This window comes from Lipotes vexillifer, unplaced genomic scaffold, assembly GCF_000442215.2.
Source record: "Lipotes vexillifer unplaced genomic scaffold, Lipotes_vexillifer_v1.1 scaffold128, whole genome shotgun sequence".
Taxonomy (NCBI): Eukaryota; Metazoa; Chordata; class Mammalia; order Artiodactyla; family Lipotidae; genus Lipotes; species Lipotes vexillifer.
In genome coordinates, this window is record NW_006797837.1 from 1,260,156 (window position 1) to 1,273,426 (window position 13,271).

Here is a 13,271-nt window from a genome sequence, read left to right on the forward strand (position 1 = left end):
AAAAAAAAAAAAAAAAAAAAAAAGAAGGAATTCTGCCAGCATACTGCCTCTGCATCTGAACTGCAATTCTTCCTTAAATTTCCAGCTTGCTGGTCTACCCCAATGGATTATTTTTATCTATCTTTTTGATTGGCAAAACCTGCACGATTACATGATCCAATTCCTTAAGCCAATCTAACTCTATCAATCTATCTCTCTCTCTATATATATACACACACACACACAGTGGGTGTGTTGACTGTTTCTCTGGAGAATTCTGACTAGTAACTATCCAAAAGAAAACAAGACTTTGCCTTGAAATTTATTTAAAAGGCATATGGTTTATTTGAAGACCAACAATCAATAATATTAACTAAATCAACAAACAGTCTAAGAAAAGCTAATAAATTCCTGATGTGGAGACTTCCTAGTTCTTTACCACACAGTTTCATTTAATTTTCCAAGAGACTGGTAAGAGACACTGCTTTATCCAAATAAGAGAAAATGACTTGTTCAAAAAAAAAAAACTGCTTGAGACTAAAAGCCAAGATGAAATATTAAAATATTTATTAGCATCTCTGAAGATGTACAGTAGGTTAGCACATACATAGACACACACAAATATGTACAGGGCAACTTTCCCTAGAAAATTCATAAAGAATAAAATTAAGGTATAATTGACTATCCTTTATAATTTATTACTGATCTTGAATCGTTATTTGCATTGCTTTCCCAATTTCTCCTAGGAAATCAGAAGTACCACGGTAAAAAATAACAAATAGATTTGGTCTTTGTTCCTGGTTCCCCACACAAAGCTCCTAGAACCCCTGGGATTTCCTGAGTGGTAGGAGTGTCTTTTGCCCTTCTTAAGGAGCCCCCTTTGAGCATACCTAAATTTATGCAAATGGGGTGACATAGGGTAGGATCCCTAAATAGCCTCAGACTGGGGCTGGTCACCAGGAAGACCAAGTGTTTAAGGGACTGGAACTTTCAACCGCACAGACCTGTGAGAAAGGGAAGAGGGGGCTACAAATTAAGCTCTATAGTCTCTTGAACAAGATCTGATGAGCTTCTGGGTTGGTGAACATGCCAGGAGGGGGGCCAAATCCATGGGGACAGAAGCTCCTGGCCTCGGGACCCTTCCAGATGAACTTCTCCACCTGGCTGTTCTTCTGTGACCTCTATATATCCTTTATAATAAAATGGTAAAAATAAGCAAATGTTTCTCTGTTCTGTGAGCCACTCTAACAAACCAGGAACCCAAGGAGGAGGGTGTGGGAACTTCCAATTTATAGCCAGTTGGTCAGAAGCACAGGTAACATCCCAGACTTGTGATTGGCAGCTGAAGTGGGGGGCAGTCTTATAGGACTGAATCCTTAACCTGTGGGGCCTGATGCTATCTCCAGACAGTGTCAGGATTGAATTAAATTTGTCAGACACCCAGGCAGTGTCTGCTGAGACCTGGAGAACTGCTGGGTGATGTTAGGAAAACAACATCAGAAGCACTGAGACCTCAAGAAGCAGTGACCTGACCGAACGAATTTCTTCGCATCAAAGAATCAAAATGCTAATTACTGGGGTTTATAAAGACTCCCATTGATGATGTTAGCACCACAAGAGGGCCTATGTCAAAACAACCTTAGCTGGAATTCATCTTTTTGTTGTTGTACATGAAAGGAAAGGAGGATAAAGAGGAGAGGACTAACAAGTGGCAGGTGGAGACAGAGGCATGCACATTTAACAGGGAACCTAATAGATTTATTTCAGTTGATCATCTGCAGCTGTCGTTATATCACTTTACAAGTCCTCCACATCTATCTACAGTAGTGGGTCTCAAAGTATGGTCCCCAGTTCAATAACATCGATACCACCAGGAAATCTGCTCAAAACGCACATTCTCGGTTGCTACCTCAGACTTACTGAATCATTCTCTGGGGAAGGAATCTCTACTTTAATGCACGATTCTGATGCACACTAAAGCTTGAGAACAAGCAATCCCCAGTAGAATCAAATACTTTGAACTCTGAGACACAACTAGATCAGGAAATTCTAGAAACTGAGTGGCAGAATTCTGCACATCACTGTGGATCATGTGGAGGAAATCTGATTAATATTAACCCTCCTTTTTCGTAAGGCATTTATTCAAAAATGCTTTCCCAATACCAACTGATATTACTTAAAAATTTTCCAGTGTTCTAAAATTTTCAGTCCATTCACAAGGCTGCTTTGTACCCAACAAGACAGAACAATAGCCAAAGTTTTTAGAAAGAATGAGGATATATTCCCAGGCAAAACTTACAGGCTGAGTGTACCATATTATAAATAGCTAAGCTTTGAATTAAGTTTTTTAATTCTCCCGTCATATAAGATATAAAGTTATTAGTAAAAACTAAAAAGGCCAAAATATATATAATATTTCTACAAAGTTTTTACTTTCCTATATGAGAACTGCCAGGAAGGACAAAATCCTGCCAAAGGAGGCAATTCCTCTGCCAATTTAATTCAGACTATTAGCATCCGTTTGTAGAGGGACAATAAATACCTCTAAACTGCTTCATCACGTTCTGATGGTTTTCAATGGCTTCCTTTAAGATCATTTCAGCCTGGTCCATCTTCCACCGCCATTCAGTACCCACTGGATTGGTGTGGTGCCTAGAAAAAAGAGGCAGAAGTTCTAAAGGACTCCCTGCATTAAATCTCAGCTAGTTACCTCCTATGAGGGAGTCCATATAATTATAAAATCAGGGTTGGTTTCCTACAAAAAGCTCAGCTATTTATGGCTGTAGTTTACAACTTATTTTGAGTCATGACACCTAGCAGAGAGGGGTAGATGGCAAGTGCCTGGCCAAGACTGAGACTTACTCAGGACAATATAAAACATGCACCCCTCTCGCAGCCATATAACACCAGACCAACAAGCATCCAGTAACGACCACCAGTAGAATATTGTTGCAAGACCCTCTCTGAGAGGCAGTGCAATGGTAAGACCTAATTGAAATCCCAGAAAGGAACAAAGCAGAAAAAAATGTAGAAAAATTATGGCCAACAATTTTCCAAAGTTAATGAGAAACAATTAACCACAGATCGAAGAAACTCGCACAACAACAACCAGTGTATTTTAAAAACAGCCTAGGGCTTCCCTGGTGGCACGGTGGTTGAGAGTCCGCCTGCCGATGCAGGGGACATGGGTTCATGCCCCGGTCCGGGAAGATCCCACATGCCGCGGAGTGGCTGGGCCCATGAGCCATGGCCACTGGGCCCGCACGTCCGGAGCCTGTGCTCTGCAACGGGAGAGGCCACAGCAGTGAGAGGCCCACGTACCGCAAAAAAAAAAAAAAAACAGCCTAAAAATACGGTATCTAAACTAATGAAAACAAAAGAAAATAAGAAAACCTTCAACTTAGAGAAAAAGGACGCACTACTTAAGAACAAAGGTTAAAAATTATTTCTGACAACTCATCAGAAAACAAATAAGCCAGATGAAACTATAATGACACCTGAAAGAATGCTTAAAGGAAACAAACTTGTCAACTCAGAATTCTATACCCAGTGCAAATATCTTTCCAAAAATGGAGTAATAAAGACTTTTGCAGGACTTCTCTGGTGGCTCAGTGGTTAAGAAGCCGCCTCCCAATGCAGGGGACACAGGTCAAGCCCTGGTCCGGGAAGATCCCACATGCCGTGGAGCAACTAAGCCCATGTACCACAAGTACTGAGCCTGCGCTCTAGAGCCCATGCGCCACAACTACTGAACCAGCGCTCTAGAGCCTGCAAGCCACAACTACTAAGCCCGCGTGCCACAACTACTGAAGCCCACGCACCTAGAGTCCATGCTCCACAACAAGAGAAGCCACCACAATGAGAAGCCCACACACCGCAACAAAGAGTAGCCCCAACTCACTGCAGCTAGAGAAAGCCCGCATGCAGCAACGAAGACCCAATGCAGCATCTTTAAAAAGAAAAAAAAATTGGCAAGCCCCTGATAAAACTGATCAAGAAAAAAAACAACAAATGCATAAATATAATATTAGGAATGAAAAAGGGGACTAATTACAGAAACAGAGCTTTAGGTAAATCTGAGTACAGTGTTGGGCAGAAATTGATTATTACAGATCATTACATATTTGGTCACCATGGCCATTCATTTTTACTTACCGCCAACAGAAGACACATTTATTTGCACACGCCAAGCTCGGGGTAGTTTCCATGCAACGATGGCTTTCAATGCCATAGAACGTATGTTTATAGCAACCTCCTCTCCCTCGGAGCATGGACTGTGAAAGTACAAAACAAACGATAATTTGAATAAAGTCCTCACAGCAAGGAAACAAAACACCAAGGCATCATTTTAAAGAAGAAACCATGTGTTTCATAAGCATAAATACCCCTACTGGTAGCTGCATGAGGCAGAAAATTAACATTAAAGCCTTATAGTGTTTTGATGGTGTTTGGGTTTTGATACTGCTCTGGGTTTTCTACAACCTAATGAGATAAATCTATGATTCATTAACTCTGAAAGTTCTATAGGGAGAACCATGGATGCTTTCATTTTCAAATCCACCCAACTGCCTCAAATATTAGTACAATAATATATAATGCCAAAGGAGAGATAAGACAGGCTCCCAGAATGGGGGGGGGGGCGGTGTAGCGCTCATCTGAAAGAGTATCTCTGCATTTAATAAAAGAGGGTGGGTTAGGGAATGCAACCTGGAGCATATTCTATGTCAACCGAATGGTAGAATTTGAATATACTGAGACTGTTGAGGGGGCAAACAGCATGTACACAAGAAACAGATTATTCCAAAAAAGAACACTATTTAATACGTGATTGGTAAAACCACGGGAAGTGCAGTAAGAAAGGTAATTTGAAGAAACACTGCAGATCAACTCAGGGTTCGAATCACAAGATACTATCAAGCTTCCTGAGGTATCATCAGAAAGATCCATCTAGGAGCTCTGTGCAAGATGGGCTTGATTCAGTAAAAGTGAAACCTGTGAGGAGGTTATGCAAGAAAGGTCATGGTGACTTGGCTCAAAACATTAGTGGAGGAAACAGGAAGGGTACCTCAGAGGTACAATCAGTGCCATTCCCAATTAGAGGGGCAAAACAGAGGAAGTCATCCAAGATAACTGAGGTTTTGAGCCTAAGTGACTGACATACCATGGAACTAACAATGGGAACGACAAACGAGGAGACATAGATGGAGAGCCTTTACACATATATATCAGTGTATAATATACATCAGTGTACTGATATTACAATGCTGTCCACATAAAATCTACCAGCTTGTTACTATGACAGTTGATCACAAAGTCTTATTTTTTGGTCCTGATAAAAGGGGTTCCCCTGTCCATCTCACTTAGTACTTACACTAAGAAAAATAGAGTGAAGGAAAAATATTGTTCAGGATAACTGTTTCTACAAATTCTCTTCCAAGTTCCCTATAAGGCAAACAAAGAAGGCAAACAAAATATTTATATCTTGCAAGTAGCACTGAAAACTTGCAAGTAACACTGAAAACTACAAAGTCCACCACGGTGCAAAAGTCACAGAGTAATTACCACTAAATATCAATATCAGCCAATGGAGAAACCAAGTTGAAGACTTGCATGTTTCTCTAATTATTTAGCAATTAGTTAATGTACTTCAAGCATGCTGTGTACTGAATGTACAATGACTAATAAGACAGAGCCCCTACCCATGATCTGTGTGGAGGAAATGGCAAGTAAGCAAGAAAAATGTGCAATACTATTATGATAGTCTGATTGAATCAATTACGATTCTTTTGTAAGCAACAGAAACGGAGTCTGGCTAAAGAGAAAAAGCATTTATTGAAAGGATTTCACAGCTCATAGACCCATTATAAAGGCAAGAACGAGGGAAGGCTGGCAGCAGGACCACCACTCAATCCCCCAGAAGCCAAATACTACAGACACCACCCCTCTCTGGATACCATCACCAGCACCACCCCTGAATGGCAGATGCTGCTGCCACCAGCACAAGAATGAGTTCTCCATGTCCCAGTCCCTTTCCATCACCCACTCCACACTCAAAGTCTCCGGCTGAAAAGAATGACTATCCTAGATGACACTTTTATACCCAAGTTGCCACGACGTGGTACCAGGAAACAGTATGTCTTCCTTACCTTCTGTAGCAGGCAGTGGGCCCTCACATCAAACAAAGCCCGTTTAATGGGAAATTCCCCAAACATGAAAACACTCAGATGCTGGGCAAGCAGAGAAAAGACAAATGTCCAGCATGGTATTACTGGAGCGCATGGGACAGATGACCAACCAGGCTCAGCCTTCCAGGACCAGTGAGAACTCCTCAGAGGTGAGATGTCCAAACTGAATACTGAAAGGCTAAAAGGATAAAGGGACAGACACATGTGAGGAGGGCATGTTTTTCTTTTAAAAACTGTTTTCTGGGCTTCCCTGGTGGCGCAGTGGCTGAGAGTCCGCCTGCCGATGCAGGGGACATGGGTTCGTGCCCCAGTCTGGGAAGATCCCACATGCCATGGAGCAGCTGGGCCCGTGAGCCATGGCCGCTGAGCCTGCGCATCCAGAGCCTGTGCTCCGCAACGGGAGAGGCCACAACGGTGAGAGGCCCACGTATCGCCAAAAAAAAAACTGTTTTCTGTAAGTTTTACACTTTAGATTTAAGGTCCTGATCCATTTTGAGTTAATTTTTAACTCAAAATATATGTTTGTGTGTGTGTATGTGTCAGTGTGTGTACTTTTGGTGTATGTGGTTTGGTGGTGGTGGGTTTATTTTGGTTTTTTGCCTATGGATGTCTAATTTCCCCAGCACCATTAGTTGGAAAGGTTATCCTTCCTCCAAGGAATTGCTTTTGAACCTTTGTAAAAAATCAATTAAGCATATTTGTGGGTTTGTTTCTGAGATCTCCATTCTGTCCCATTGATCTGTGTCCGTCCCTCCACCAACACCATACCGTCTTGATTACTGTAGCAATACAGTAAGCTGCAATATCTGGATATATGGTTCCTCCCCTTTTATTCTTCCTCAATATTGTTTAAGCTATTTTACATTCCTGTGCCTTTCCTTTCAAATTTTATAATAAGTTGTCTATTTCTACAAAAACCTTCCTGGGATTTTAATAGGAATTGCATTAAACCCACAGATCAATTCGGGCAAAACTGATGTTTTACAATAGTGAGTCTTTCAATCCATGAACATTTATTTCAATTTACATTTAAATTTTTATTTACGTTTACTTAGATTTTCATTGGTTTCTGATTTGAGATCTTTCCTCATTTCTAATATAAGTATGCATTGCTGGAAATTTCTCCCTGAGCACTGCTTGAGCTGCATCCTATACATCGATATAATTTTTTTTTTTTACTATCATTCAGTTCTATGTATTTTTTCATTTCCTTTGAGACTTCCTCTTTGACCCAAGGCTTATTCAGAAATGTGTGTTTAATTTCCACATATTTAGAGATTTTCCTTTTGTTTCTATTATTGATTTCTAGTTTAATTCCATTATGGTCAGAGAATGCACTCTGTATGCTTTTAATACTTATAAATCTGCTGAGGTTTGTTCTATGGCCTAAGACATAGTCTATCTTGGTGAATGTTCCATCGGCACTTGGAAGAAATGCATATTCTCCTGTTGCTGGGTGGTATGTTCTCTATATGTCAACTAGATCCTACTGGTTAACTCTACTGTTGAGATTTTCTAGAGCCTTGTGATTTTCAGTCTAGTACTTCTAGCAGTTGCTGAGAGGCAATTTCCAAGTGACCAACTGTAACTGTGGGTTTGGTTTCTTTTGTTTTTTTTCTAATTTCTCCATTCAACTATGTCAGCTTTTGCTTGATTTATTTTGAGCCTCTGATGTTTGGTACATATTCATATAATGTAGATTGATCTTTTTATCATTACAAAATGTCACTCTCTGTCTCTAGTAATTTTCTTTGCTCTGAAGTCTACTTAACCTGGTATTAATACAGGCAATCCTGCTTTTTGGATTACTGTTGGCATGGTATATATTTTTCTATCATTTTACTCAACCTACCTGTGTCACTGAATTTGAAGTGAGTTTCTTGTAAACATCTTATATTTGGGTCATTTTTTAAATCCACTCTGCCAACCTCTATCATTTGATGGATATATGTAGAATATTTACATCTGAAGTAATTATTTATGAATTAGCCCTAAAATAGTCTACTATTTTATTATTTGTTTCCTGCTTATTCCCTCTGATTCTCATTCCTATTAGTCTTTTCTTGATTTCCTACAGGTTACTTAAACATTTTTAGGATTCCATCTTAATTTTATTTTGTTTTTGAGTGTATCTCTTTGTATAGTTTTTGTAGTGGTTGTTCTGGGTATAAAAATATACATACCAGTAGACCTATGACAGTCTACCAGTAAAAACATTTTACCACCTTCAAGTGAAATGTGGAAACATCCCTTCCATTCAGATCTCTTTAATTTTCCCTCTTTTAAATTAAATATTATTGTCTTGAGTATCAAATGGTATTATAATTTTTGTTTCAATCATCAAATATGATTTATAAAAGTTATAAGGAAAATGATCATTTACTGTTTGTACCCATATTTCTGCTCTTTCCATCATTCTGCCTTCCTTTCTGGTGCTCTAAGAATCTTTTATCACTTCATTAGGTTGAAGAGCTTCCTTTGGCTGGTCTTTAAGAGAAGATTTGCTAGAAACAGATTCTTTCCGTTTTCTTTCACCTGATAATGTCTTTATTTAATCTTCATTCTTGAAGGATAGTTTTGCCAGTCACAGAAATCATGATTGACAGTTATTTTCTTTCAACACTTGAAAACCATATGCTGCTTCCCTCTGGCCTCCATGATTTCAAATGAGAAATCTGACATCGAATTGATGTTAGTTCATTGTTTATCTCTAGCATCTTTCAAGACGTTTTTCTTCTTTAGTTTTCAGATCATTAATTTTAGGGTATCTCCATGTGGATGTCCTTGGTTCGATCCTGTTTGGAGTTTGCTCTCTCTGCTGTTCAGATTGGGTAAATTCTATTGACTTGTCCCGGTCACAGATCATTCTGTTATTTGGTAAGGTCCCTGACTCTATCCTCTGTCATCTCCACTCTATTACTGTGCCCAATCAGTGAGTTTTTATTTCTGTTATTGTATTTTTTCAATTTTATAATTCCTTCTTGGTTCCTTTTATAACTTCCATTTCTTTGCTGAGATTTTTTATTCTTTCATTTGTTTCAAGAGACTTTGTAACTGATTGCTGAAGCATTTTTATGACAGCTGCTTTAAAATCCTTGTCAGATGATTCCACCATCTGATTCATCTGGTGTCGGTTTCAGTTCATTATCTTTTTTTGCTCAAGTTGTGATTTTCACGGTTCTTGGAATGACAGGCGATTTTTTTTTTTACTGCATCCTAGACATTTTGTCTACTATGTTAGGAGGCTCTAGATCCTATTTCATTCTTTCATTTTAGCAGCAGGCACTTTGTTTAGGTTGAGCCTGCAGGTCCTGGACTATTTTTGTATGCTGTGGCTCCAACGGCAGTTTAATTTTCAGAGGCTTTGCACTGAAATTTTGCTTGGGCTCCCATTGATCTCCGCTGGTCGCATCAGAGTGGGTGAAAGAGGTTTCTCCAGGGTGACCCACTAGAGGTCTCTCAATGGAGGAGGCGAGTCTCAGGCCAGCAGGCTTCCCAGAGCAGGCTGCTCGTGTGGCAGAGTCCCTCTGGCCAATGGCCCTGGGCAGCCCCAGTAACTCTGAGTGGGAGAGGGAAGTCTCAGGACACACAAAGAGGCTTGACTTCTCCAGATGGGCCACTTCTTGTGGTGGTGTCCCTCTTGCCAGTGCCACGCAGCCACCACGGTAACTCTCAGAGGGGGAAGGGAGTCTTGGGCCCAGCAGGCATGGAGAATATTTCACAGGCCAGGTCGACTGTTGCAGGAGTAAGGTGGTAAGGAGGAGTCTCTCTCTTTCCACTTGTACTTGACCGCCTGGTATCTCTTAGCAGGAGAGGGGAATTTACGGTCCAGCAGGGAAGGAAAGCACTTGTCCCAGCTGCTTATTGGTGGGGCTCCCAACTGATCCCCTTTGCCAGTGGTTCCGGGCTCACTTGAATATGTCAGAGGGACTCCCAGTCCATACTAGGGAAGAACAAGCCTAACTGAGTGGCCTTCTGTTGCTAGATTAAGGCTCAGTAAACACAAGGTCTGGGCTGCCTTCTTCTTTAGGTGGAGGGATGTAAGACATCCTGCTGCTCTGTTGTTCCTGCAGTGCTGGGGTCCCAAACCAGTCAGCCTTCCTCTTACCCCATTCCAGAGTTCTTGTTTGGTTGCCTCTTGTGTTTTCCAGGGTTTAGAGTTGTGCATAGCAGGAAGGAGCAAGGAGAAAAAGGTTTATGCCATCTTGTCCAGACTGGAAGTCTTTAGACATTACATTTTGAAAGGAAGTGCTTCCATATCTAAAAATTAGTAGGTAAGCCGGATGCAAAAAGAAAACACATGAGAGCAATACATGCTTAGAACCAAGTTTTCATGTTATAAACCTAGGAGAAAAAGGTTATAAATAACCTCAGATTCATTAATTCATGAATTCTTATCCTCGAGGCAAATAAGAGCAATACAACCTCGAAAATACAACTGTAGCCCAGTAGATCCACACTGAATGAATGCAAGATACCACCGCTAGATAGGCTCTGTGTACATCAACCTGGTGGGGATGGAGGTGGGGTGCTGGGAGACAATGCTCCATGGGTCCTTCTCTGAATGCCCTGCAAGCAGAGGCCCTGACTGCCCTTATTCTAGACTACCTTTTCAAAAAGTTTTACATAGTGAATAGCCTTGGAAGATACAGCGTCTCCCTCTGGGGCAAATGATGGGTATGCTTACTGCTCGGTATAATGAAGATGTGTCCCTCTAGGGCAAAGGTCAGGCAGGATTACTGCCAATTATAAAAGATTGATGTTCCCTAAGCCTGGGGCTCCTCTCCTACAACGTATGTGCAGATGTTACACCTGGCCTTCCTAGTGCTGCTTTATGGGAACCGGGGCTCAGGAGCCAGAGCAAATGATAATATTCTGGCTACTGCTATTATTATGAGTAATAAACTGTACTTGCCTTCTGCCAGCATCCATGAACCTGTAGCAGGCTAACTTGCTAGCCTGCAAGTAGGGTAAAGTTTCAGACTCTTCCATTTTTGACAGGGGATGCAGAGTTCAATGCAGAGGTCAATAAACTGCAGCCCATGGGCCAAAGCCAGGCTATTGCCTGTTTACTGTAAGTAAAGTTCTGCTGGAATACTGTCACCCATATTTGTTTACTTACGTCTATGGCTGCTTTGGGGCTACAATGGCAGAGGTGAAAAGTTGCAACAAGATCATATGACCCACAAACCTTAAAAAGTCACTATCTGGCCCTTTAAGAAAAGGTTTGCTAACCCTTGATTTAGATGTTTATTTCATACAACAGAGCAAAATAAATTCTAAACTGGTTAAACAAACTGTTAAAAAAGTACAAACAGGAGGAGGATTGAGGAAAGACAAAGGAGCAGGAAGCAGCAGAAATCTGTCTCCCCAACTGGACATGAATCTCAATCTGCCTGCTGTGCTTTGTCTTTGACCCAGGAGTCCTGGGTCCTCCACCAACATCTATGAAACTCTGCCAGGTGACTTGTTGGCTTGTAGCCTGAACGAGCAGACTCTCCACAGTTAACACTAGCCCCTGGCTCCTTTGAGCATCTCATGCCATAGAAACAAATTGTCAAGAACCAAGGGGATCTCTGGGACATCTCTTTAGTATTCTCATTTACAGTAGTAGAACTTCAGAAAAGCTTGCAGAAGGGGCCACTACCAGCTCAAACTCTTCATTGACAGAATCACACACCTGGTAAAGAAGCATTACTGATAGAGCACAGAGGAACATGGCCTGCCCCGTGGAAGGAAGGTATAGATACCAACCATGACCAGGTGACCAAGTGTGAATATGAGCAGAGTTATAAATATACATATTATCTTCCTTGTTTGGATACATATAATTGTTTCTCCTCCCCTCCAACTGTTTTATATAAGATGGGTCAGTGGTGGTTAACCTTATAATGTCATCCTTAGGTTAGAGGATCTCAAAAGAGCGTGAAAGGAGAGGGTGAGTACATCCTTCCGTGCATGAATAATAGTTGCAACAGGTTAGGCACAAGCAAATGTTTTATTTATATTATGGATTGAAAACATAAATACAGGTAGAAGGGTGTGTGCAGATGCTGAGTATCCAAAGAGGTAGACCATGCTGTTAATACTGAGTCCTGTGCCTGTGCTTCTAAGCAGGAGTTAAGGAGCCCTAACACCGTATTTCTCAGATTCCCTTGCCCAAGGGGTTCTGATTTAGACTCCACCAAGAAGAGGCATTTATGCAAGATTTAAATGGCAAGAAAGGAGAAACCATTATTCCTCCCTGGCAGCAGCTGGCAGACACAAGGGCATACAACAAACATTGAGTCTGCAGCAGCTTCCAAGCAAGCTCCTGAGAAACATTTGCTTTAATGTTGCCAGCGTCTCAGGTCACTTCCAGCAGTGTCCTGTGAGTCCAGCACTTTTCAACTTTCTCAAAGCAAGCAGTTCTCTCTGACCTTCACTACCCCAGGCCTTTCAGTGGCTTTGTAAGCAGTCAGTTAATTTACTTTATTAAATCTGTTCTTGCTAAAATACCCAGGATGGTTTCTGTTTTCCTGACTGGTACAGATGGGTAGGATTCAGTCAGGTGGAGATCAGAGCAGGGAAGAGAAGCAGCACATGATGTATGAAGGTTAAAACAGAAAATAAAGCTGAACAAGTAGATCAGAACTACACTAAGTAGGGTCTTCCTTGGGTTCAGGGCTTTATATAATTCATCTGACAGATGTTTACTACATGCCAGGCTCTGTTTTTGGTATTGGAAAGAAAAACAAAGACTCTTAGGTTGGGGAGGACCTGAAAAGGGAAGGGAGGAGACAGATAATAAACAAGATATAATCTATTAAGTGGTAATAATTGCTATGGAGAAATTCCAAGCAGTGTAAGGGGATAGGAGGGAAGGTTGTTATTTTATATCAGGCGGTCAAGGGAGAGCCTCTCTGATAGAGGCTCACTGAGCAGAGATCTAAGTGAGCAGACAGAAACCAGAAAGCCAGAGAAGAGTCTGAGTTCAGTGTATTCAAGGAACAGCACGAAGGCTAGTAAGGCTGGACCAAAGAATGGCAGACCAGACTGAGTGAGATGGGAACCCCTGGAGGTTCTGAGTGAAAGAGTGAGACATCTGGCTGCTGTGTAGGGGACCGA

General features: G+C 41.2%; 1 protein-coding gene across 1 annotated transcript in view; it reads right to left on the reverse strand.

Annotated features, from left to right (window-relative positions):
- Positions 1 to 13,271, reverse strand: part of LOC103068508 (S-adenosyl-L-methionine-dependent tRNA 4-demethylwyosine synthase) — a 152,488-nt gene that overhangs the window by 93,512 nt on the left and 45,705 nt on the right. Inside the window, exons 5-6 of the mRNA XM_007469913.1 lie at positions 4,135 to 4,253; positions 2,522 to 2,631 (exon numbers count right to left, since the gene is read on the reverse strand). Of these exons, the coding sequence (XP_007469975.1) occupies positions 2,522 to 2,631; positions 4,135 to 4,253 (229 nt within the window). The remainder of the gene's footprint in view (positions 1 to 2,521; positions 2,632 to 4,134; positions 4,254 to 13,271) is intronic.